The sequence below is a fragment of the Octodon degus genome, unplaced genomic scaffold (genome assembly GCF_000260255.1).
Source record: "Octodon degus isolate 3935 unplaced genomic scaffold, OctDeg1.0 scaffold00014, whole genome shotgun sequence".
NCBI classification, from domain to species: Eukaryota; Metazoa; Chordata; class Mammalia; order Rodentia; family Octodontidae; genus Octodon; species Octodon degus.
The window spans coordinates 2118355-2144930 of record NW_004524590.1 but is presented as its reverse complement, the minus strand read 5'-3'; the positions used below and the strand labels follow the sequence as shown (position 1 = coordinate 2144930).

At 50.5% G+C, this 26576-nt stretch overlaps 1 protein-coding gene and 1 non-coding gene across 2 annotated transcripts in view; one reads left to right on the top strand and one right to left on the bottom strand.

The window, feature by feature from the left end:
- The first annotated feature begins 936 nt into the window (after positions 1–936).
- The window catches only part of Myo7b (myosin VIIB), a 91667-nt gene continuing 66027 nt past the window's right edge, over positions 937–26576 (top strand). The window contains exons 1-2 of the mRNA XM_023709719.1: positions 937–1052; positions 16265–16305. Coding sequence (XP_023565487.1) covers positions 16288–16305 — 18 coding nt within the window. The 5' untranslated portion in view covers positions 937–1052; positions 16265–16287. The remainder of the gene's footprint in view (positions 1053–16264; positions 16306–26576) is intronic.
- On the bottom strand, positions 11200–11306 carry LOC111815325. The gene has a single exon (XR_002820031.1). It is a non-coding gene; the product is annotated as a U6 spliceosomal RNA (small nuclear RNA).

Below are 26576 nucleotides of genomic sequence, written 5' to 3'. Positions count from 1 at the left end.
GGGGTGCACTGAGACAGCGATTGAGACTGGGCCTGGGGGCGCGCCTGTAATCCCAGCTCTTGGGAGGCTGTAAGCAGGTGGATCACTACGAGTCTGATCTAGTGGTGAGACCCCGAACACCCTGTAAGCTCGTCCCTAAAATACAAAAAAAAAAAAAAAAAAAAAAAATTTTTTTTTGAATGAGACATTAAGTAGGGCTGAAGATTTTTTTCTGTGTGTCTGTGTGATTTTGTCTTTTTGAGACAAACTGTCACTACGCAGGTCAGGCTGGCCTTGAGCACGCTTTGGAGCCCAGGCTGGTTTTGAACTTGCAGTTTACATACTTACCTGGTACTTACCTGGTAGGGGAGACACAATGATCATGAACTTGCAATTTGCGACAATCTTCCTGCATCAGCCTCCCAAGTGCCTGGATTACAGGTGTGCGTCACCATATCCAGCTAGGGCTGAGGATTCTGACTAATTTGGTCTTTCTGGTGTCCGGCCCCATCCTGAGGCCCCAGCCTGAATCACCTCATTAGCATAATCCCAGGGATTATCGGAGGCTCATTGTGTGAAACACTCCAGCTACTCAGGAAGAGTTTTAGGAGCTCTGTGACATGAACCAAGCACAAAGCCTAGAAGATATGTTTTATACCACAGTGCCCAGTTAGTACCCAGAAGCTTGGGAGTGGAGCTCCCCTGTGCGCTCCCGTGGTGTCCCGAGACACTTGGAAAGAGGCCGAGCCCGGATGGATGGCCTGGTGGCCAGACCCAGATGTGTAGGTGCAGACCTAATGGCATCTGTTGCCCTGCTGACTGGCAGACCTGTCTAAGGCCCTGCTGGCTGGGGCCGCAGCGGGCATGTGGGAGTGGATGTGCCTGGGGCCTGGGGACAAAGTCCTTGTAATAAATTACGTGGGCTTGGGTGCGCAGCCATTTCCTCCTGGGGCCCTTCCGCCTCCTGTTCGGTGCCCTGCTCTGTGACACACAGGAACCCTGGCACTGCTGCTTTTCCAGCCTTTGGGGCTTCACAGGGTGGAGGGAGTCAGCAGAATCCCATCCTGGACGAGGTAAGGGAGCCGCAGCAGTAGCTCCTCAGCTGGGAAGAGGGGAAGAAGGGGGGAGGTGCTCATCCCCTGGTAGGAGGGTCACTGGGGGGACCCGAGGCAGTTTAGGAGACACAGATCTGGAAACAGGGTGGGGTAGGCCTATGGGACAGAGGGCCAGCGCTGCCCCTGGGACCCTGAAACTGAAACCGCAGCCTGGGAACGCAGTCCATCAGCTTCCTGCCAGGCCGACCCCGGAAGTCAAGGAGGAGGAGATGAAGCTGCGCTGGCCCTCTGTTTTGGATAGACAGATGCTGTCACAGGGGAATGGCCTTGCTGGGCTGCCACCATCCACCTGCAGCCTCCTTACAACTAGAGGGCCTCCTTGCAGAGTTAAGCAGCATCAAGGACAGCCCTGGGGCAGATGGCAGGCCCAGCTGTGCCATGCTTGCTGGAGCACTGCGTTCTTCCCATACCTGGTGGCACTGCCTTGGTTCTAGGGACTCAGCCTGAGGACTGTGAGAGCTAAGGTCCCACAGGAAGGAACGGAGCCCAGCTTCTCTGACTGGTGCATACGCTGGGCCCGCTGAACAGTCAGTGCCGAAAGGTGTGGGGCAGGCCCTGGTGTGGGGCAGGACAGGCTTGCCTGGCCTCAGAGCCCCACAGCAAGAGTCACTGGGGCTGGCCAAGGAGAGAGATGTGGCCTGTTGGCCCGCTGACGCCACCTCCTTGGAGCTGCTGGCCTGGTGTGTATCTCCTCCCCACTTCCCAGATGAGGAAGTTCAAGCCAGAAGTTGGAAGGACTGGCAGCTGGCAGAGCAGGCCCCACCCCAAACCTAACCTGGGCATGTGTGCTGTGTAACTCGGCCGCACCTTTGTAACTGTGGGCCTGCATTCCTTCTGGTCTATGAGATCCCTGAACTGTGTTCATAATTTTACAACTTCTGTCAAGACCCCATGCATGCGAGGCCAGTGCCACAGCACTGAGGTACCCTCAGCCCTCTGTTCAGCATTTCAGTTCAGAGAAAACTAACTCTCCAACTGTAGCTGTGGCACGTACCTCCGCAGCAAAATCTCGTTAACAGTCTTTCCACTCAGCAGCTCTTTGGGCAGGAAGGCTTCCCAGTACTTCCCATCTCTGGCCTGCTGGGTGCCTGCCACCTGCTCCTGAGGTAATGTCTCTCAGAGGACTGCCTGGGGGTCTGTCAGGCCTGCTGCATCCTTAGCTCTCAGGGTGGGGCCCTGCAGAGAGGCGGCACAGCAGAGGGAGATGGATCCCCGATCCCCCTGCTGCTGCAGAGCTCCTCGCTGTATACTTCTTCGCTCTCCATTCTCACATGCAGAAAAGGAAAGGGAGAGCAATGGTAACGTGGTTTTCACAGAAGAGATTAAATTGGGTAAAGGTGACTCACCCAGGGTCACTTGAATCTGTGCTCCTGAGGGCCTGGGCAGTGTCTTTTCAGGGTTTCCAGAGCACTTGGTAGAACAGGCCCTCTGCACACATATGCCAACTGCACGAGTGGTGCAGTTGGAAGTGCGCTGGGGCAAAGGGAAGTTTTCCACCCAGTTTTTTAACCCCTCAGTTGATCAAGCAGTGGGCATTGTGCTTCTTCAGCTGGTGAGGTGGGATTGTGCAGAGGAGAAGGGACCAGTGAGCACCACGGCCAGAAAACTCAGGACACCAAGAGTCAGGAGGACACGGTGCGGCAGAGGGTGGGGGACACCTGGTGAGCTCTGAGGGAAAGGGCGGCTCGGTGATGGTGGCGGGGACCATGATGAGAGGCCCCAGCCAGGCGGGACAGTGTTGGCACCCAGGGGACCACGCACAGGTACAGGAGAGTGGTGGCAGGTGGTCTACTACTCGTCTGTTTTCTGTTGCTAACAGCACACTGTCATAAACTGGGAATAGTATAAAGACAAGAGGTTCGTTATAGCTCATGGCTCTGAGCTGAGGCTCTGGCCCAAGGTCAAGGGGCTGCGTGCGGTGATGAGCTTGCTGATGCAGCCTCTCATGGCAAGAGGCAGGGTTCACACGTGTGTCCTCCAGCCGGCCACTTCTTGCAGGGCCAGCAGGGTCCTGTGGGGGACTCCGCCCTGATGGCTGTATCTAGCACCAGTCACCCCGCAAAGGCTCCACCTACCAGCATCAGAGTCATCCAGCTTCCACCGCCTTAATACTTCACTCTGAGGCCACATCTCTACGTGCGCTTTGGAGGGGACAAACCGTATTGAAAATATGCCAGTTACTTTCCAAAATGATAGGAATGTTATCTACTGTCCACAGTAGCAGCTGCAACCTACATATAGCTATTGAAGTGTAGCTAGTTCATCGGAGGTGTTGGATATTAACTAAAATTAAGTTGTCTATTATTATTATTATTATTATTATTATTATTATTATTACTATTGGCATTTTTTCGGGAAGGGTCTATAGGGTGCTCAGAGTGTCACCATTAGATTGGACTTGTAGTGATTCACCTGTTTACAGCCTCCCAGGAGCTGAGATTACAGGCGTGTGCCACCATGCCGGCTCATTGACCATCTCAGTGTGCCCCGGGGTGGGGCCAGCGCAGCAGGCCCAGGGATCGAACCCCCGGCCCCTGTGCCTGCTTGCAGGCACTATAATCCGCTGAGCTATTTGGCCGGCCCTTAAAGTGGAGTTTAAATAGACACACATAGCTAGTGGCTACCATCTCACCTAGTGAAGTGCTACAGGGTCTTGCATAGCAGACCAAGGAGATAGGTGAAGTAGAATAAGCAAGGGCTCGGGAAGGAATCACAGATTCAGGTCCTGCCTCAGCCACCTGCCTCGTGCACCACGTCAAGCCTCAGTTTCCTCAATTGTCAAAGGGGACCCCGTCATCTACTTTGCAGGTTGCTGTGCGCTTACAATTAATGAGATGCTGCTAGGACCTTTTTAGCAGTGCCTGTCTGAACATGTACTCTGGGGGCCTTGGAAGACAGAGGGGCTGCATGGGAGACACTGACATGCACACGCTCATGTACCTTCCATGTTCCGTCAGAGAGCAAACAAAACAGCAATTTGAGGAAACTTATAGGTATACCTATAATAGGACATTATAAAAAATAAAGCAGGTGGGGCTGGGAGGTAACTTGGTGGTCTAATGTGCGCCTGGCGAGTTCCAGGACCAGGGTTTTTTTTTTTTCTTCCAGAACCTGGGATTGACCTCAGGCCCTTGCGCTTGCCAGGGAAGCGCTTGTTCCACTGAGCCATCTCCCCGGCCCCCCAGGACCGGGTTTGATCCCTGTACCCCATGCTGTGCTGGTCTCGGAACCCTGAGCACACTGAGCCAGCCACAGAGACCGGGCATGGTGGCACAGGCCTGTAATCCCGGCACTGGGGAGGCTGAGAGAGGAGGATCGCTGAGTCTGAGCTGCAGTGAGACTCTACCAAATAAACAAATACATACAAGATTTAAAAAATAACAGTAATAAAGTAGGTGAAAAACTGAGATGAAAGGAAAATTAACGCAAGAAAATACAGTGCAGCGGGGGAAAGGCCAGCAAGCACAGTGCACACCAGGAAGTCCTGCACACTTTCTAGGCACAGACGCTAAATTTATTCTAAAGCACAGTAAAGTGGTGAAAGACACGGGGCTTGCTCAGGTTAGGAAGCGCTTCGGAGGCAAAGCCCGGCTCTCCAAGGAAACACCACAAAGAGGACAGTGAGGCAGGAAATGACTTCGCGGTAGCAATGAATTCGGACTTCTCAAAGGGCTATTTGTGGAGAACGGAGCGTGGTCCCTGAGGGCTGTCTCTCTATGAATGGGGCGCGCCATGAGCCGTCTCGACCATGAAAGGGGCTTTCTTAAGGGCCCACGACGGAGGGGACTTCTCTAAGAGTCTTTGTGAGACCAAGGCAGCTTCTCGTGGGCTACCTATAGAATGAAGCAGGGCCCTCAGATGTCCTACAGTGAAGCAGGGCTTCTCAGGGTCGCCTCTGGAATGGAGGAGGAGTGCTGGAGGGCTGTCTCTTCCAAGCTGTCTCCTGGCAGTCTAACAACTTTCCTGCAAGGAAAGCAGGAACAAAGAGAAAGCTGTTTCCTGCAGCGGTGCAGGCCCGCATCCCAATGCGGGCTGGTGAAGAGCAGACCAGCCCTGCATGGGAGAACAGCTCCAGGAGGTTAGGCGAGAACAGCCGACCGGGTTGGAAAGAGCGCGCTGGAGATGGAGCTGAACAGGCCAGGGCCTTGCTCCTTCCTGCGGGAGCCCTACCACATGTGCACCCAGCTGTGTCAGGTGTGCATACGCAGCAGGCAGGGACCAACCTGGCCAGATCTGCTGATCCTGGGGTGTTACAGGGGAGAAAGAAGTCCCTTGCCCAGTTCTCGGGCGCACTCTCCCTGGAGGGGAACAGAGCTTTGCCAGGGGAAAGGGCCATGGTAGGAGTGCCCCTTTGCCAGGCTGCCTTGTGGCTGACGTGGGGGGGGGGGCTTGGCCGACCTTTGAGGGAGCTGGGTCCCTCTCACTTTGCTGTCCCCTGCTGTGCACATCTGGCAGCAGAGTGGCCAGGTCTCGTGCCCATCACAGCATATAAAATGGAGATGGGGGCTGGGGAGGGCCCAGCAGGAGAATGCTTGCCTGGCGAGCTGGAAGCTCTGGGTTAGGCCCCCGTGCCAAAACCAGAAGAGAAACCTCCCCTAAAATGGAGCTCTGTGATTTCACTTCCCTCTTCTGATCTTCCCTGAGCAGTGTGGGGCACAAGCAGCCTTTGGGATGACCTGGCTCGGGCCACCGCCGACCTCCTGGACTGCTGTTCACATGGCACTTGTGGTTTTCCTCTTTCTTAAATCAATACAGCTCAAGTCTGGTCTCCCTGAAGTTAATACAGCCATCCCAGCTTTCTTTTTGTTAGTATTCGCATAATATATTTTACCCATCTTTACTTATTTATGTATTTGGTACAGGGTCTCACTACATAGCTTTGACTCATAGTGTTCCTCTTATTTTCAGCATCCCCCAGTGCTGGGATTACAGGCATGAGCCACCACGCCTGGACTCTGTAGCCTGCTCAGAATGCTGGGGACAAGGCTGGCACAGCACGTGGTGCTGGGGATCAAGCCCTGGTCCCTGCACCTGCCTAAGCAAGTGCTTGGTCTGCTGAGCCATCTCGCCAGCCCAACCATTTTTATTTTTAATCTAAGTGCTTTTATATTTAATGCATGTTTCTTATGGACAACATAGAGTTATGAATCTCAAAGTAGACAAAATCTTCAGGTCCCAGTGATCATTTGGGTGTGAGAAATAGGATGACCAGTGTCTTTTTCTTCAGCAGTTGCTGTCGCTGTCCCTGAAGAATGCAGGGATGGAGCAGGTGTGGGGAGTGGGGAGACAAAGGCTATGGTTGTGTTGGGTTTAACAGGCCCGTGGCATATCTGAGAGAGGCTTAGAGGAAAGGGTTCATGCTGGGGCTGGGGTTGGGAGGGGAGTGAGGGCTGGTGACGTTCGTTCGTTCGCTGGGGACTCAGCAGTGCTAGGATCCTGGAGTGGCCTGGGGAGCAAGCACCGAAAGGGAGTGTGCAGGCTGGAAGGGAACAGAGGGCCCCAGGTCCGTGGGAATACTTGGGCTTGAGTGATGGAATCCCAATGACTGAGCTGAAACAATTGAACTGATAAGGAGCAGGGTAAGGTTTTTTTTTTTAATTTTTACTTTAGTAATTTTTAAGTTATTGCATGTTGGTTGCACTGTGTAGGGGGCTTTGCTGGTTATTCGTCCACATGTATAGCACATTTTGCCCACCCCCTCACTACCCTCCCTCCCTTTCCTCACCCCACATCTCATCCCTCTCCTCTAATAGTCAGAGACGGGATTCCTATCTTTTCTATATTTTCTATCCTTTCACTCCTTTTCCCCCACCTTTCAAAAAGCTTGAACCATGATCTCCAATACTTCTGAAATCATATTTCCAAACTTTGAGACTACAGAGGAAAACCAATCCACAGCTCCAACTCAGAACATCGGGGGGCAGCCATGCCTGACTGCGTGTGGGCCCAGGGCCATTCTGGTGTGTGGTTCACGGTTCCCAGGGGAATCCACTGTGAGCCAGTAAAGGCGAAGAGTCCCAGAAGAACACGGGAAGAAGCCACACCAGGAAGACCAAAGCCACCAGCATTTCCTTCACTCAATAAGAGATTAAAGTGATTTTTCAGGGGCTCTGGAAGGAGAGACACTAACAGAGGCAGAGGGAAAGCAGAATTCTGGAGGAGCAGAGGGGTTGGGAAGACAGGACAGACCCAGTGGGCCTGTGATGGGCTGGCTCCTCTGGCTGGTTGATTTGAAGCAAATGCAAGAAGGACGGAAGCTGGAGGGCTTCCTGTGGCCAAGAAAATTCACTTTCTATTGGATGAGTCCTGAGCTTATTTCCATGTGGGCTGGAAAGGGCCAGGAGAGTGAGCAGGGGCAGGACACCAGAGGGCGGGGTCGTCGTGTTAGTCATCATTGCTGCACAATGAACAAGTGTGTTGCTCACTCAGCTTCCCTCCAGGACAACAAAGGACTAGATAACCAATTTATACAGAGATTTGTTTTTGGAGCACAGTTCTGGAGGTTCCAGGCTATGAAGTGCTCCTAGGCCTTTGGTTGGGGTGCCAGAGGGAACAGGCAGCAAAGCATAACCTTTTGCCTCATAGTCCACTAGTGAAAGAGAAGGAAAAGGGGCTGGGAGCCCCACAGTCCTCTCTGGATAATCCCCATCCTGAGACCAAAAGACCTGCAAGACCTCACCTTTCAGAGGCCCTACTGATACAGGGCCCAAACTGAGCTCAGGTGGGTGACCTCTAAATGACACAGGGGGAAAATGATCTCCCAACCCAAAAGGAACCTGGGATGAGTTTGTGTTCTCTAAAACCAAAGAATGAATTTTAGGAACAAATGGAGGCTATGAGCAGAATATATTTATTTGGGGAAAGAAAGTTCCTGTCCAAGAGAGGGACAGGAGGAGAGCCCTGAGCGGGTGGTCCCTGGGAAGCTGTCTTTTGCAGGGACTTTTATAGAGGAAAACCACCTGATGAGACAGGTCTAAGGTGGTGGAGAACATGGGCACTCACTTAGGTGGGCATGAGGTGGGACAAAACTATGGTCAGTCAATGCACCACTGCTCAGGTGAAATTGATTAAATCTATACCAAATGAGGGTCTCTTTCTGTTGGGGGTTAGGTAAGTGACTCATTTGGGCTCTTTCAAGTGACTGATATCTATTTAGAATATCAATCATTAATGCCCATCCCTGGGGAAGTATATAGCTGTATTTGTTTCCTCTTTTGTCTTGAAGTCTGGCCCGTAGACACTCCACAGGGAGTGCCTGTCTCTTCCAAGTTGCCAAGTCACCTTGTCTTCCATCCTGTCTCCTTGAGGGCCTGGCCCTGTCTGACTGCCTATAATATTTCTGTCTAATTAGCTGCCTACAGCACTACCATCTCCCTGGAGCCCTTCGCTGGGTACCAAGCTCCTTGGCATGGGCCTTTGGGGCACATTTAGATCCCAACTGGAACAACAAGTACTCGTTACCTCACCCAGTTTCTGAAGGCCGTAACTCCAAGAGCGGTGTAGCGAGGAGGCTCCAGCAGAGGCCCTCAGAAAGCGATGCGCGTGTGCTGAGGCTGCTGGAATAACTCACCACAGAGCGGATGAGTTATAGAGAGGAACTGTGTTCTTGCAGTAGGCTCCGGTGCGCTTGGGCTCTCCCAAGGCTGTGTTCGTGGGGTGCTGCTGGGCCTTGGGGCCACTGCCCACTCCTTGCTGTCTCTCCACGGGAGCCTCCCTCTGTGCCTGTCGGGTGCTCATTTCCTGTTTTGGTCAGCACACTGGGCAAGGGCCCATGCTCATGACCGTGTATCCACTTAGTGACCTCTTTGAAGGGTTTTTCCCCAAATATATCCGCTTCTAAGGACACTTGAGGATAAAAGATCAATGTATGAATTTCAAGAGGACGCGATCTGGCTTATAACAAAGTTGCAGTCAGGATGGCAGTTGAAACCTCGACTGAGGGTCCCTTCCACAAGCGCCGGGCTATGGAACAGAGACCGCCTTTCCGCACCACATGCGTGGGCTGTGTGCGTGTCCTTACAACACGGCAGTCAGTGGGATCGTAGAGACAGCAAAGAGGACGCGCAAGGTCTTTGTGAACTCAAGCTATAGTCTGTCACTTCTACCTTCTTTTTTGTGGCAGAAGTGAATCACCAGGCCCACACTCAAGGTGGAGAGAATTAGTCTCTGATAGCTTTTACGAGCAGCAGCAATGGCAGAAACAGCGGTGGTGCAGCAGAGAAGCAGAAATAGGGGGAAGTAAAGACTTTATTAACTCTGAAGACACAGAGAGGACCTAGAGCAGGGAGCTGGGCACATCCTCTGACCTGAGACAGGGACGCTGCGGCTTTGTGGGCTTCTGCGGGGGGCGGAGTTGAGGGGCGGAGTCAGTGACGCACAGGGCGCTGATTGGAGGCTCCCCTGTGTGGGCGGGAAAGGTCAGAGGAAGTTGTACCCAGGGCTGGAGTGGGGAAGGAGGAGGAAGTGGCCGCTGGGGAGATAAGCTGTTGTTTTGGGGGTTCAGCCACGTGGGGTCGGGGCCGTGATAATTTAACAGTCTGTGCTCAGGCCATAACCTATCAGTCTCCATTTTATGAAGAGAGGTGTGTGTGTGTGTGTGTGTGTGTGTGTGTGTGTGTGTGTGTGGTAGTCAGCTTTGGTCACTGTAATGAAATGCCTGACTCAGGCTTACTCATGGAGTAAAGAGAAGTTTCTTTTGGTTCGTGGTTCCGCAGGTTCCATTCCAGGATTGGGTGATCTCCTGAGCCTGGGTCTCTGATGGGGCACAGCACCATGGCAGGGCTGTGTGTCATAGCGAGCTGCAGCCAGAGAGGAAGAGCTGCCTCAGAGTCCCCTTCTGATACAGGGGAAAGAAACTCCCAACCTGAAAGGTCCCGGGGATGAGTTCGTGTGCTCCAAAATTGAAGAATGAATTTTAGAAAGAACACAAATTAAGAGAAGAATATATTTCCTGGGTTACTAGGGGAAAGAAAGCTCTTGTCTGATAGAGGGACAGAAGGGGGACCCGAGTGGGTTGCCCAAGAAGCTGACTCTTCCAGGGATTTTTTTTTGGGGTGTGTGTGTGTGTGTGTGTGTGTGTGTGTGTGTATGGTACTTGGATCGAACTCAAGACCTTGCACTGCTAGGCAGGCACTTATGCAGCTGAGCTACGTCCCTGGCCCCCTTCCACGGATTTGTATAGAGTAAAACCATGGGTGAGGCAGGTCCAAAGTGGAAAACATGGGAACTCACTGAGGTGAGCATGAGGTGACACAAAACTGTGGTCAACCGACAAGATTATAAGCACCATTGTCAGGTAAGATTGATTAAATCCTGGACCAAATGAGGAAGCCAGTCACATAGCAAGTGGGCATTAATATGGGACAGAGTCTCCTTCTGTTGGAGATTGGTGACCGGCGCTGGAAAAGGACGAGACGGAGCCTCCTTTGTTTTCGTTCCCTTTATTTTCACGTGTCCTTCTTCCTCCTCTCTCTTCTTCTTCTTCCTCCTCCACTTCCTCTCACCCCTCCTTATATCCCCTCCCCGGACCTATCAGTGGGCGCCACGTACATGGCCTGACGTGGGCAACAGGCCAATAGTCAGCTGCTTCGTAGGGCTATGTGAACCAATCAAATCTTACCAGCAGGGACCAAAAGCTATACAGGAAACAAGGCTTGTGGCATAAGCTCCAGCGGAAGGGGCAAGGCTGAGGAGCAGGGCGCCCGCACCCGGCAGATTGGGTTAGTGACTCATTGGGCTCTTTTAAGGTGATTGATACCTATCTAGAATATCAGTCCCTGATGCCCATCCCCAGGGACGTATGTGGCTACATTTGTTTCTCTTTTGTCTAGAGATGTGGTCCACAGCAGGGAGTGTCTGTGTCTTCCAAAGTTGCAAAGTCACCTGTCTTCCATCTCGTCTCCTTGAGGGCCTGGCCCTGTCTGACTGCCTATAATATGTCTATCTAATGTAGCTGCCTATAACATTTCTAGGATGCACCCCAATGACCTTAGGGCCTTCTACTGGCCACATCTCTAATGCAAAAGTTTTATTAGCAATTTGGTAACTTGTCACAGAATTTGTGAACACACACACACATATATATATATATATTTTGGTTACAACAAAAAATGTGGGACACTTCGTGAATTTGCATGTCATGCTTGCACAGGGACCAGGCTAATCTTCTCTGTATCGTTCCAATTTTAGTATATGTGCGGCTGAAGCAAGCACTGTGAACATAATTTTAAGCTAGCCCAGTAATGCACAAAGTGAGGGAGGATGGGGAAAGGGCAAGGCTGGAAGGACTGGTGTGGGAGTCAGAAGGAAGTAGACCACCTGAGTGAGCAGCAAAGGGAATTTTGGGGGTGGGGCTGGAGGTTGGGGCAGAGCTCTCTTTCTGTGGTGAATATGCCAACGTGCTGTGTAGTTTGAGGGAGCTTTGAAATAGGGATTTTTGCTGAATGGGCTGGTGCAGGCCCAAGTATGGACCCGTGGGTGCTCCTGAGGGCTGCGGGTGATACAGGGAAACCTCCAAATGACACACGGAGAAAAACTGATCTCCCAACCTAAAAAGTACCTGGAGCGAGTTTGTATTCTCTATAACTGAAGAATGAATTTTAGGAACAAACAGAGATTATGAGCAGAATGTATTTATTGAGGGAAGGAAAGCTAATGTCAGAGAGAGAGAGAGAGAGAGAGAGAGAGAGAGCAATGAGGGGGGCCGAGCAGGTGGTCCCTGGGAAGTTGTCTCTTGCAGGGACTTTTATAGAGGAAAACCATATGGTAAGGTGGGTCTAAGGTGGTGAAGAAGACATGGGAACTTGCTTAGGTGGGCATGAGGTAGGACAAAACTATGGTCAACCAATGAGATTACAAGCACCATTGCTCAGGTAAAATTGATTAAATCTAGTACCAAATGGGGAAGCGAGTCACATAGCAAGTGGGCATGCCTGTTGGGGGTTGGACTAGTGAGTCATTTGGGCTTTTTCAAGGTGATTGATACCTATTTAGGATATCAATCCCTGATGCTCATCCCTAGGAAAGTATGTAGCTGTTTCCTCTTTTGTCTTGGTCTTGAGGTGTGGCCCACCTTGAGGATCTGGCCCTGTCTGACTGCCTATAATATTTCTATCTAATTCAGCTGCCTACAATATTCCCCCTCTGAAGAAGCAACCCAAACTGCCATGAAGGAGCCATGGGCAATGACCACTCTGGCTTCTTCCGGCTGAAAGAGGTCGTAGTTATGGACTGTCAGTCAAAGATATTCTCCAGAGGTTCTGTCTAAAGACCCTCAAACATTTTCATCTTGGGTAGATGTATAGCTGAGTCTGGGGGAGACAAAGCCGAAGAAACAAACATGCATGGGCCAAATAATTACAATAGGATAATTATAAAAAAGACCGAGTTAGAACTTTTTGTAGGTCCATTAGCAGATATGTCTTAAGTGTGGGTGTTAATCCTTCTTATCTTTCATGGCCACTGAGTATTGTCTCAAATAAGCTGGCTTACTGCTGTGTCTCACCAATTCCACCATTATGGGGTACATGAATTGTCAGATCTAGGGGAAACATTGAGTACTCTCCAGTGTGCAAGTGGACCACTGGCTGGGTGACTACTAACAAATCTGCATGAGCATGTATTGAAAGATTAACAGGCTTTCTCCTTATTTTGGCAGTTAACATGGATTCCCTCAGGCTGAGAGGGGAAGACCCAGTTTCAATCTGTTTGTTTGTTGTTTTGTTTTGTTTTGTTTTGTTTTGTTTTTTGGTGGAACCAGGGATTAAACTCAGGCCCTTGCGCTTTCCAGGGAAGAGCTTATTCTACTGAGCCATCTCCCTGGCCCCCAGTTTCAATCTGAAACTTCCTCTGACTCCATCATAAACACTTTTTTTTTTTTTCCTTCTCTAGCAACTTTGGACATTTCTGCTTGCAATGTCCTTTCTCTCTGTCTGGATCCAGGGAAACATAACTTTTTCCTGTTTCCCGACCGGCCTTCTTTCCTGTAGGCTGTTAGTATTACCATTCTCATTTTCCATCTGTAATTCCATTCTGTATCTTTTCTAGCATGAAACACCTCAACTGAGACCATTCATTCCTGCAAACCCTTCTAACTTCTGCAGCTTGTGTCAGATACCTGGGGTACACTGAGAAAGCTATAACTTTTTGGTTTTAAGGCCTCCTGCAGGCAGTCCTGCCCAAGGAATGTGAGGGCAACTTGCCCTATAGTGGATTTCCTGACACAGGGTTAGGCTGATAGGGGAAGCATCTTTGAGGGCAGTCAGCCCTGCCCAAAGAACATGAAGATAGCTTCCCTTGTGATGGGGCAGGAAACCTGGTGAAGGCTCAGCTCCCCTGGGCTGGATGAGGTGGGCAGTTAATGGCTTACTATGTCTCCATAGACAAAATGTGGTAGATCCCAGCGAAAGGAATCTAAACGTCATCAAGTATGTTTGCTATCCTGTATGATTACCTGGGTTTTGGTATCTTCTAAGAAAGAACATATTTTTTGAGAAATTAGGGCCTGTGTAATCAAAGCATGAACATTTAAGCTAAGAGGTAAGCAATTGTAAGCAATTCTAACCAAGCTGTATGAGACGAAGCTGTATGACGCGAAGCATGAACAATTATGAGCAATGGGCAAAGATATATCAACAGTTGAAGCAAAAAAGTTTGTTACCTAAGCAAGTCCAAGTGAGAATTTATGAAAGAAAACAAACGCATATCTCTGTCCACTGATTCAGTGGACGACTTTCAGAATGATACAGGGAACCTCCAAATGACACGGAGAAAAACTAATCTCCCAACCAAAAGGTACCCGGAATGAGTTCATGTTCTCTAAAACTGAAGAAGGAATTTTAGGAACAAACGGAGGTTATGAGCAGAACGTATTTATTGAGGGAAAGAAAGCTCCTGTCTGAGAGAGAGACAGGAGGGGTCTGAGTGGGTAGTTCCCCAGGAAGCTGTCTCTTCCAGGGACTTTTGTAGAGGAAAACCATTCAGCAAGGTGGGTCGAAGGTGGTGAAGACATGGGAACTGCTTAGGTTGGCATGAGGTGGGACAAAACTTTGGCCAACCAATGAAATTACAAGCACCACTGCTCAGGAAAAATTGATTAAATCCAGTATCAAATGGGGAAGGGAGTCACATAGCAAGCGGGCATGAATACAGGACAGGGTCTATTCCAGTTGGGGGTTGGGCTAGTGACATTTGGGCTTTTTCAAGGTGATTGATACCTACTTAGAATATCAATCCCTGATGCCCATCTCTGGGGAAGTATGTAGCTATGCTTCCTCTTTTGTCTTGGTCTTGAGGTGTGGCACATATGGGAGTATCTGTCTCTTCCAAGTTGCAAGATCACCTTGTCTTCCATCTTGTCTCCTTGAGGGCTTGGTCCTGTCTGACTCCTTATGATATTTCTATCTAATTCAGCTGCTTACATTAGGGAGAGGTGCAGCCCAAAAGGCCAGCCTGGCTCCTTCTGCAGAGGAGCAGGACTTGGCCCGGCTGGGCTCAGCTCCTGGGCTGGCTGGACCTTGCAAAGTGCTAAGGGGAGCTGTGAAAGGAGAGTAATATGGTTCCCAAGGGAGTGACGGGCTGGGGTGGGGTCCACATCCTGTGCTTACTGTGCTTCACTGAGCATTACATAGCCACTTCTCCCCAAAACAGATTTAAGTTAGTTGCCAGAGGAGCGGGGCACAGACGTGAAGCTGGGAGCCAGGCCGATGCCCTGGGGAAGCGAGAGGCAGCTGCCTCTGGGGGAGAGCTGGGCCATGTGGCCTGCAGGGCTGGTGGAAAGACAAGGGCTCAGAAACCCTGCAGCTCTGGCTTGCAGGAAGACCAAGGCAAGTCATGGGGGAGGGGCAGGCACGAGAGTCTGGGTCAGAGGGCTGGCCATGTAAGGCATGTGACAGGCCATGCTTGAGTCCAGCAGGACCAACACCAGGCAGCTGGTGGCGGGTGCCATGGTGGTGAGGAGGGCACATGGGCATGGAGCAGGAGCCCTCAGACGTCCACTTGGACCAGAAGAGCCAAGAGCAGGAAAGGACAGTGCAGCCGAGAAAGGCCATGTTCCTCTGTGTCGTCTCCCTCTCACCTGCCCTTGTAATGTGAAGGGGAAAGAGGGACCAGGCTCCCCTCAAAGAGCTGTGTGGACCCAGGTTCTATCAGGGTCACCTCTACTTTCACTAAGGCCTCTTAAACCTTCCCAAGGCCAAGGTAGATTTTGGAGGCAGGGGAAGAGGCCTCTCGCTTACCAGTTGAACAGCTCTGGCACAGACCTGGCATTCCTTGGTCTTCATGTTCTCACTTATAAGTCGAGGATAATGACATCCTCAAGGCCACCGCCAACCCTGAGCACCTCTCTCACCCATCCAAACCACTCTCACAGTAGTACCCTCTCCAGAGGCCCTGCACACACCCCCAGTGGACAAATACGCCCCAAGTCCCTTCTGTGGTGAGCTGGTACTAGGTGAGGCAATAGGTTACAAGCACTGCAGTCCCAGGATCTGCCTACTGCTGCCAGTTCTCAAGTCTGGGTAAAGGAAGGGGCTTCTTCTGGACAGGGCAGATGGGCATTGTCCCCTCCTGCTGGCTGCTGGTCACACCTGCCTGGGGCCCCACAGGACCCACTAGCCACCAGGTGCTGGGATGGGTTGGAAATAAAGAAGATCTGGGCTAAGGAAGGAAGGAGAGCCAGGGTGTGGGCTCAGCATGTGATGTGAGAACAGGTGCCCATGGGCTGACCTGGCACTGGGAGGGGCATGGCCAGCAGGGGCAGCCACCCCTCCTCTGAGGAACACCAGGTATAAGGTGGGGCAGCACCCATGCCCTGGAGTGTGAAGAGGTTTAAAGTGTGGCTCTAAAGGCTGCTTAGCAGAGGACTTTCCAGGATGTTTGCTGGTGACTGGTTCACAGGGTGTCAGACCAGGCACCCCTGGGGCTTCTGGATGACGGCACACCTCCAGCCCGCTTCCTTTCAAGCCCGGGCCTGAGTTCAGTGAAGACGAGACTCTGGGCCTGAGGGGCTGAGGGGCTTCTGCTCTCGCTTGGCTGGAACTGCACCTGGGGCAGCCACATAGTCACAGCCAGGCACCCCAAAATGCACCCAGAGCACGCACAGCCCCTGGCCCCAGGGGCTCCCCAACAGGGACCCCACTGCGCTGACACTCTGCTTTCCTCTCTGCTCACAGGTTGTGCGGAGCTGCTGACCAGGATGTCGGCGTTCAGGCTGGTGAGAATGGTGCATGTGCACTGAAGGATTACTTGGGGAAGTTACCCAAAGTGGTGAAAGATATCCAAGTTCTCCCAGGGAAAGAAGAAAGGCAAAGGCCCTAGAAAGAGATGCGAGGCGAGGAGGATTGGGAAATCAGACAGATTGTCTCATAGAGAAACAAGGCGGCCTCTGGGCACAGTGACTGCTCGCTGTCCCCAGGCCTTACGAAGGGCTCGCTCATGTCTCAGGTTATCTGCAGAGCCCACTCAGGAAGGGGGACGTGATTCTTGGCTCTGCATCCTGGTCCTTTCACTCAGCAGAGGTTCCCATCCCAGTGGCAGAGAAGCAGCTCTATGTACAGGGGGTGGGGAGGTTTGCATTTGCCACCCAGTGCTGGGGATGGGCTTCACACTGCCCAGCCACGTGTGCCCAGCAGGGAGAAGCTGAGGCTGGGCAGGCCAGGGGGGAGTCCCTGCCAGCCTGGCCACCCCTCCCTCTCCTCCAGATTTTTACCCCTGTTCCCCCAATCCCAGGGCAGGGCTTCCAAGTCCTCTTCGATAGAAAGTGTCTGCGGTACTCTCCTCCTGAGCACAAAGCCATATGACAGCTGTCACCCTGCTGCTAGATCCACACTGCTGAGAGAGGACCCAATGACTAAGCCTGAGCCCAAGGACTCCCAGAACTGACCACCGGCACCTTCTGACCAACAGAATGGGCAGCAAGGGATTGTTGTCATCCCTGTTTTTCAGATAGGGAATAAAACTGAGGCTGCCTTAGGCTAGGGGAAGCTCACTGTGACCTGCGAATTCAAGTCGTCAGGGCTTTTGCCAGCTCTTACCTCACACACGTCAGAACTTGGCGCTGCTTTGAAGCACAATTTGGATCTTTAAAGAAGTTTTTAAACTGGGCATTGTGGCACACACCTGTAATCCCAGCACTGGGGAGGCTGAAGCAGGAGGATTGCCACAAGTTCGAGGCCAGTCCAGGATACATAGTGAGCTCAAGGCCAGCCTGGACTACACAGTGAGACCTTGGCTCAACAACAACAACACATAGGGCTGGTGAGATAGCTCAGTAGACTAAGTGACTGCTTAGGCAAGCGCAGGGGCCAGGGTTCGATCCCTGGCACTGCATGCTGTGCCAGCCCTGCCCCCCAGGCATGCTAAGCCAACGATGGAGTCTGGTTGTGGTGGTGCATGCCTGTAATCCCAGCACTAGAGAGGCTGAGAGCAGGAGGATCACTCTGAGTCTGAGCTGTGTAGTGAGACCCTGCACACACACACACACACACACACACACACACACACACACACACGCAAAGAAATTTATTTATTTATTTATTTATTTATTTATTTATTTATTTATTTATTTTGACTGGCTCCGAATGCCTTCAGGGCAAGTTTGGCTGGCTGGAGTTGTGGGGGTCGAACCGCAGCAACCTGAGGCTGACTGCTTTGTTGAAGCAGCCACTTAAACAACTGAGCTAAGGGGCGGCCCCCAAAGAATGTTTTTTAAACTATCATAAAACAAAAACTACATAATGATAAGGTGCCATGTGAGGTTTTGATACATGTAAACACTGCGTAATGTTCAAATCAGGGTAAATGTTGTCTCCTCAAACACGGGATATGCAGCTTTAAGGCAAAAGCAGAAGCACCACACAAAAGAATCTGTCCCTGGGCATCATTAGCTCAGTGATGTGTGACCCCTGGGAACGTGACTGACTTCGTGTTCCCAGAGTTTAGAAAGCAGAATGTAGAAGGACACTTTGCTGCGTTACTTATAACTGCAGCGGTCGTTTAAGAGCTCAAGTTCTCTGAGAAGAAGGCGATGGCTTACTCTTCTTCTTGCCAGGACAGAATCACCAGCACCAAAGACAGAGGAGGAGAGGTTTGTTTTAGCTCACAGGGTGCAGAGGTTTCAGCCCACAGTCAGCTGGCTCCAAGGCAGAGTGGCATGGGACAGGGCGTCACAGAGAGCCACAGGCCCTGGCAGGGCGGGCAGGAGCAAGCAAGCGGCCGAGAATCAAGCTGGCCTTCGTTTTCCTTTTTATTCCACCCAGGCTACAAGCCTGTGGATTGGTGCCACCCGAACCTAGAGAGGGGCCTTCATTATCCACACTCAGAGCGATGCTAAGCTAACTTAAGTTAGACTCCCTTATCCACACTCCTACACACCAGATGGAGCCACCTCAAAGAGCCCCACCCATGGGCCTGTGAGATCGCTCAGAGGATTAAAGCTTGCTTAGGCAAGCGTAGGCAAGTGCAGGGACTGCAGTTCCATCCCTGGTACCACATGCCATGCCAGCCCTGCCCCCAGGGTGGGCTAAGCCAGCCATAGTCCAAGAGTACGACCCATGAGTGTAATCCCAGCAGTGGGGAGGCTGAAAGCAGGAGGATCGCCAGGAGTCAAGGCTGCGTAGTGAGACCCTGTAACAACCAAATACATAAAAAAGCCCCCCCCACAAGCACATGAGGCTGGAGGGGGCATCTAGACACAGGCCAGCATGGGCGGTCAGCTCTTCATCAAGAATCCTGCAAAGGACCCAAGAAGCTTTGAATCAAGGGCTGAGCTTTAGTGAGCTTACTACTGAAGAACTGTCTACCCACATCTGTACTCTGCTGGACACTGCTGTGTCCTTTTGAAGTAGCTGAGGGGGAACAGAGGTGGACTGGACGCCGCTCACCCGTGCACCCGTGGGGTAGGGGTGCTGCTCCCCAGGAAACGCATGGGTCGAGAGCTGGGGTGGAGTGAACCACCAAAACGGCTTCTGGTGAGGTACAGAAGGCGCGTGGATCCTGCTTGCCTGTGTGGTGGCTTCAGCCATGTGCGTGTCCCTGCTTTGGGCTCTGTGAATTCCATCAGGCATGCACGCGTGCGTGCACACAGACACACACAGACACACACGCACACGCACACACGGTGACTTCAGGATGCACGTGCAGGTAGACTTTTGTCTCCCCATGACATAGCTTTCACCTGCCACGTCAGTGAAAGCCGAGCCCGGAGCTGCGCCATGCCAAGCTTCTGGGTGGCCCTGGCTTTATAGCCACTTTGTGACATCCCATCTTCCTTGCAAACACGCACTGACTGCCAGCCTGCATCTGTGCAGAGGCCTGGGCGCCCTTCTTGCGTGAGGCTAGAGGGAGATTTTTCGAAGTGTCTCTTCATCAGATTGGCGTAGTCCCTAACTAATTGAACCATGAAATTTCATTCAGAGAATTTAATGGTGAGTCAATCATTCCTTTACGTTTCAGACAGTCCATTTCTTATCAGATGGAGAAGGGATTTTTTTTTTTTTTGTGGCCGGTTCAGCCCTCCCTGGGGCAAGGCTGGCATGGCGTGTGGTGCTGAGGATTGAACTGTGGTCCCTGTGCTTGGCTAAGCAGGCACTTTAGACCACTGAGCTATCTCGCTGGCCCAAGAAGTGATCTATTGACTGAATATGGGAACCTGTGGCACCAGCCATCTGACCCTGAGTTGGGGTAGCGCTGCTGCAGAGCGCTCGAGTCCTGCCGGCACCTCCAGCCCACCTCTCCTGCTAGAGGAATGGGGCAGGGAGATGGCCAAACGTGGCAGCGGGCACAGGGCGTACTGTCCACATCAGTGTGTGGACCAAGGAGCCATTCATCTTGGGAGACATCGAGTGACAGCATCTGAGGACTGGGTCTCCTGGGAGTGGACGGCTCCCAGCTTTTCAGTAAATTCTCTTGAGCTGGCCCTGTCCCCTTCTCTGAGCACTGGTGGCCTGCCGGCTCATCACCAGGAGCGGTGCAGGGCTCGAGGCTGTCCCTCTGTCTTCGGTCTAACTGTACCTTTACTTTCCTTGCAGCTGGCTGCACCTGCTTTTTCTCTTCTCACCCGTCCTTACACGATTCTCTCTTCTGACCATTTTCTGCCATCTGGCTTCTCAATCATTTCTCGCTAGCCCTTTGCCTACACGGGTGACACCTCCTTGTTGTCCGGGTTGGAAATGGTCTCTTTTTCATCTCTGGCTGGGGTCAGCTTTGCTGTGAGACGCTCATCAATCTGTCTTCAGCATCTAATTTTCCTGCTTGGATGCCTGGCCACCTGCTTCCACCGTCCAGGGCAATCATTCACTGAACCCTCAGCTTGAGGGTCTGATGAGATTTAATTAATTCACTCCATCTACCATGTGATCTGTGCTGTCTACTGTTCCTTTTAATTTAGCTATTTTTGTTCTTTGCTGGCACTAGGGATGGATCCCGGAGCTGTGTACGTGCTTCACAGCTGGTGTACGCCCCCACCCCTTAATTTAGTTTATATTTTTATAAAGTTATATAAACACTCAGCTCAGTGAGCCAGCTTTCTCCTCTCTTCCCGAGGAGTGGCCACTGCCAGGGCTGTCCATTGGCCTCTGTACTTTTCCCCCTCATACTGCAGGAGCTGACTGTGCTACCTGATTAATGTTGTGGTGTCCAGAGTCCTCTGCTACCATTTCCCCCTGCCTGGGAGGACCCGGCTCTCTCCTGGACTCTCAGGCAGGGCATTCGTGTGATTACTGTCTGCCTGTCCCCCAGAAGCGCCAAATCCTAGTCTTAATCAGCTCCACAGGCGGAGTTCCTCCTATTCTTATCAAAATGAGCGCGACACTCACTAAGCCTTGCAGAGTACAGTAAGCAGAGTGTGCGTCGGTCAGGGGACAGCTTCTGGGAAATACGTTGCGAGGCAATTTGGTTGTGCAAACAGAGTGCACTTATACAAACCGAAACAGCAAGTGTCACGACACTGTATAATCTTGTGAGCCCAGCCTTGCGTACCTGGCTGTTACGGACTGAAACATCAGTTTGGGAGCTGTGGCTCAACATGCGTTTTCTTTTGCTATGTCTTACAATTGTTCTCCCCTTTGTTTACTTAGGGTGGTGTGTGTGTGTGTGTGTGTGTGTGTGTGTGTGTGTATGTGTGTGTGACTACTTTAACTTCCCCTTTTCTCCTACATGTTAGTCTTCTTTCTGAATGTCCCAATGCATCAATTTCATCTTCCAGAGGAAACTGCTCCACAAACTGTCCACCTGCAGCACTGGACAGTGACCTCTGCATCCGGGCATGCCTGTCGTTGCGGGGCCAGCCTGCGCTGACTTTCGTATCTCCTTCGCGTGGCTCTCTTCTCCTGGATCCCAGGGGCCTCTTGATTTATCCCAGGGCCCTTGTTTTGACCTGGTGTGTCCTGTGACAGCAGTCTGAGCAAGGGAACATAGGAAGTACAAAGGAAAGTTTCTAGGCGCTCCCATCTCTGGAAATGTCGGTCACATTTGAAGTCCGCTGGTCGCGGGACTCCCTGTGGGATTCAATTTCTCTCAAGAATCACCAAGTGGTTGGCCTTCTGGCTTCCAGCAATGTTGTCGTCAAGTCAGATGGCACCCTACTGTGCTAATACTTAATTCTTGTGTAAGGTTTATCCTTCCTTCCCCTTCTCTGGGGTCTCCAGCGTTCTCCTTGCCGGTCTTGTCCGTCTGGACATAGAGGAGGAGTCACAGGAGACCAGTACAAAGCAAAACCCTTATTGCAAGAAGAGGTACACGGCCTCTGCTGGGGAGGCACGGGGATCCAGAGCTGGTCACTGCTGCGTGCAGGCCAGCGATCCTGTTCTTACAGGGTGAGGGTCCCACCACCCCGTCACTACTTGATTGGATATTGGACCTGATGCCAGGGCCTAGAGTAGGTGGACCGATAGGGGAAGCTGTTCCTCCTCCTCTCCCTTCTCCTTCTCCTTCTTCTTCCTCTTCCTTTTTCTTTTTTAGGAAAAAATAACTACTTAAACAGAGCGTAGGTGGGACAGTGTACAATCTACATAGACAGGTCTCAAAATCCCAGGTTCTTCGGCTTGCTGAGGTGCAGACCCAGTTCCCCTAATCTAATCCTGCATAATGGTTCCCTGGTCCCTGCGCCTTCATCTACCTTTGGAAACATTTACGATCTTCTGTCTCCATGACCTTGGAAACTTCATGATAATGTGTCATGGAGTAGATCTGTCTTCATTCTTCGTTCCCAGAAGTTCGTCTTCAAGTTGTTTTTTTCCAGAGGGTTTATGTGAGTAGTAATACCAAATGCTTGTTATTTTTATACTTGAATGACTGCTAGTTAGGTTAAAAAATACATATAAGATTTTTCAAGTGTGATAAAAAATTTAATATTAAATTTGTATCTTAACCATGTTAAGTGTCCAGTTTAGTAGAAACTGCATACATAGAACATTGATTGTCCCACCCATAGGCCATGGGCAGCCTTCTCTTTCTGAGTTTTACTGTTCTAGAAACTTCATATGAATGGAATCCCATAGGTTCATCTATGCAGCGAAGGAAAGGATTTCCTTCTTTTCAAAGGCTGTGGAATATTCTATTATATGTACATAGGTCTTACATTTTATTTATCCATCACCAATTGATGGACTCTGGATTACGCCTATTTTGGGGATTTTTTTTTTTTTAATACTGGGGATTGAACTCAGGACCTTGTGTTTGCCAGGTAGGCAACCATGCCACTTAGCCATCACCCCAGCCCTACTGTTTTTTTTTTTTTTTCAGAACCGGAGGGGCTGGGGAGATGGTCCAGCGGAATAAGCACTTCCCTGGCAAGTGCAAGGGTCTGGGTTTGAGTTCAATTCCCGGTTCTGCCAAAAAAAAAAAAAAAAAAAAAAAAGAAGAAGCACAGAACTGGGGATTGAACTCAGGCCCTTGCACTTGCCAGGGAAGTGCTTATTCCGCTGGACCATCTCCCCGGCCTCTAGCCCTGCTCTTTGGATATTGCACATAATTCTGCAGTGGTGTGCAAATATCTCTATATCTATCCATCTATCCTTTTTTTGTTTGTTTGTTTGAGGCAGGACCTAGGCTGGCCTTGAATTCACTTATAGAGCTCAGGCTGGTCCCGATCTCGTATTGCTCCACCTGTCTCTGCCTTCTGAGGAGTGTTGGCTGAGATTACAGGCACGCTCCACCGTGCCCAGCTTTAAGTTTTGTGTGTATGTGTTTTAGTATTTTTTAAGACCCTACTTTGAATTCTTCTGGATTTATTCCTAGAGGCTGGATTGCTGCATCACGTGGGTCACTGGAAACTAGCTCTCCTTGATTTCTTGAGGACTCACGGCACATTCCCCGTGGTGGCTGTGCCACTTTACATTCCCAAGAGGCACGCGGGTTCCACTTTCCCCATATTGTCACGAGCTCTGTTACTTTACATTGTTTTGATAGTGGACATCCCAGTGGGGTGCATGGATTGTTCTTTTTTGAGCTTTGTGAAGGAGTTGCTCAGCCTTCTCAGTGGATTTTGCATTTGTCCCGGCTCTTCTCTTGCAAACTGGGTACTTCTTTTTAGTTTACTCTTAAAAACTTACTTTTTGTCGTCATTATTGTTGGTACAGGGCCTCACTATGCGGCTCGGACTTGTAGTGATCCTCCCGTCTCAGCTTCCCCAGCACTGGGATTACAGGCATACACCACATGCCCAGTTTGGGGGCTGGCACAGCGTGTGGTAGTGGGGATTGAACTTGGGACCTTACGCCTACCAGGCAGGTGCTTAGGCTGCTGAGCTATCTCCCCAATCCAAAATTTACTTATTTTTAAAACCTAGTAACTTTTATTAACACATGACCTGGAGTTTATGTTTAGTTAAAATTGAATTTATTTTAACTGTTGCATGAAAAGTAAACATTATAACTATTAATGGGGCATCATGATATTTTGATACATGCATATATAGTGTTCTGTTTAGCTTAGGCATAGCGACTCCTCAAACATTTGTCATTTATTTATGGTGAAAACATTCAAAATGCTTTCCTTTGGCTTTTCAGAACACAAGGCACAAGGTCCACAAGGTGAGCACAGCAGTCACCGGCTGCACCCTAGCACATGAGAGCCGCTGGTTCCCGCCTCCTCGCCTCTTGAACCTATCGATCAGCTTTTTCCTGGGCTCCTCCCAGCCTCTGTATCCAGTATTTTACTCTCCCCTTGTTCTTCTTCTTTTTTTTTTTTTTGCGGAACCCGGGATTGAACTCAGGCCCTTGCGCTTCCCAGGCAAGCGCTTATTCTACTGAGCCATCTCCGTGGCCCACCCAAAGGATTTTTTTTTTATTTTATTTTTTTGTGGTGGTGGCTCAGGCTGCCTGAAGGGCAAGGCTAGCTGGGCATCGAACCTCTGTATCCTGCTCCTGACTGCCTTTGCTTAAGCAGGCACTTAAAGCACTGAGCTAAGGGCAGGCCCCTACTCTCCCCTTCCGGGAGATCAGCGTTTCAGGCTCTGTGTACCCATGAGATCGTGCAGCTCCTGTCTGCTAGGCCTGGCTTTTCCGCCTAACAGACCACTCAGTCTCACCTGACTTTGCAAGCGGCAGACGCTGAGGCCCTTTGGCCGAAGAAGCGTCTCAGCGCCCAGCTGCCTTGGTGGCCTCGCCCCCGCAGGCTGAGGGTCAGTTGCACCCTTTTATGCAACGTGCACAGGAATTGTGTCTTTGTTCCCTTCTATGGGCAGCACTGGCATTTTAGTGTGTGCGGGGATGCCTGATGTTACAGAGTTACGGCAGAATTGCGGATGCCACACAGACCCGGATATGGCTAGGTCGCGAAGACTCCCACCGTGACCTGGGGAGGGCCCCACCACAGGAGGACTCGGTCTTTGCTGCGGACGCTAGTCCTCTAATGTGTGTGCCGCGTTCGCTGTCCATCCATCCACTGCTGCGGCTTCAGTTTCTTGGCTATTGTGCACAGCGCTGAAGTAAACCCGCGCACAGGTGTCTCTGGCGTTCTGAGTGCTCTTCCTTTGAGTTCATACCTCATAATGGCACTGCTCAATCACATTTTAAGGCTTGGAGGAAACTCCACCCTGTTTTTCATAATGGCCATGCTAATTTGCAAAGCTTCCTTTTCTCCACATCCTCACCAACACTTGTTATCTTTTTTTTTCTTTGTAGCTGGCTCAGTGCACCCTGGGGCAGGGCTGATGTGACACGTGGCGCCAGGGATCAAACCACGGTCCCGGGTGCTTGCCTAAACTTGCCTAAGCAGGCGCTTTAGACCACAGAGCTATCTCACCAGCCCAACACTCGTTACCTTCGGTCTTTTTGATGATAGCCGCTCTTACAGCGGTAAGATGATACTGTGGCTTTTATTTCTATTTCCCTCACAGTTAATGACATTGATCATTTCTTAAATATTTGTTAGCCATGTACTGTTTCTTTTGTGAATATTCCTTGAAGTGTGTAGCTCATTTTTAAATAGTTGTGTGGTTTCTGGCGTTGAGCTTTTAGAGGTCCTAGAATATTCTGAATACTAACCCCTTGTCAGATGTCTAGTTCATGGATATTTTTCCCATTTTGTAGATTCTCTCTTTACTTTGGTTATTTGTTGTAAAGAAGCTTTCTAGTTTTGTGTAATCTCTTTAATCTATTTTTGCTTTCCTTTTGGGGTCTTATGAAAAAAAAGTCCTCGGGAATTTCAGTGTCCTGAATCACTTTTCCTATATTCTGATCCAGGCATTTACGTCTTTAACTCATTTTGAGTTGAGTTCAGTAACTGGTAAGAGGTAGGGTTCTAGTTTCAGTCCTCTACATGTGGATAGCCGGTATTCCCAGCTTCGTTTACTGAAAAGATTGTCCTTTCTCCAGCATGCGTTCCTAGCATCTTTGTTAAAAACCAGCCAATGCAGGCATTACATCTAGCCTCTGTCCGGCCCGCTGATGTGTGTGTTCTCCTGTCAGCGCCATGCTGCTTGGATTTCACAGTGCAGTATATTTAAAGTTAGGTGGTGCACTGCCTCCTGTGTTCCCCCTCAAGAAGACTGAGTGTGTGTGTGTGTGTGTGTGTGTGTGTGTGTGTTGTGGTTCCATACAGTTTTAGGACAGTTCGATGAAAAAAATGCTATTTTGACAGGGATTGCATTGATTTTGTACTGGAGTTGATTTTATTTTTCCTAGTCGAGGTCTTCTTTTAAATGTTGTTTTCTTGGTTCCTGGTACATTCCTTCTCTTTATAGGCCTAAGTCTTTCTTTTTCTGGCATTATATCTTTAATAATCTATCCACCTCCTGCCCCATTTTTCTTTTGGACACTGTATTTTTTCCTGTCTTTTACATCTATTGTTTTCTTCCTACTCTTATTTTTTCAAATCAGTGCCTAGTCTCCTGTTGTTTTCAATTTTGCTTTCATTTCTGCTGTTTATTCCGGCCCCCGCTTTCTTGTTTGAGCCCTGCCAGCTCACGTCCCTTTCTTCTTAGGAATCACCTTCGAATTCCTGACCTCTTTTCCTCTAATCTGCACTTTGGTTCCTTTTCATAAA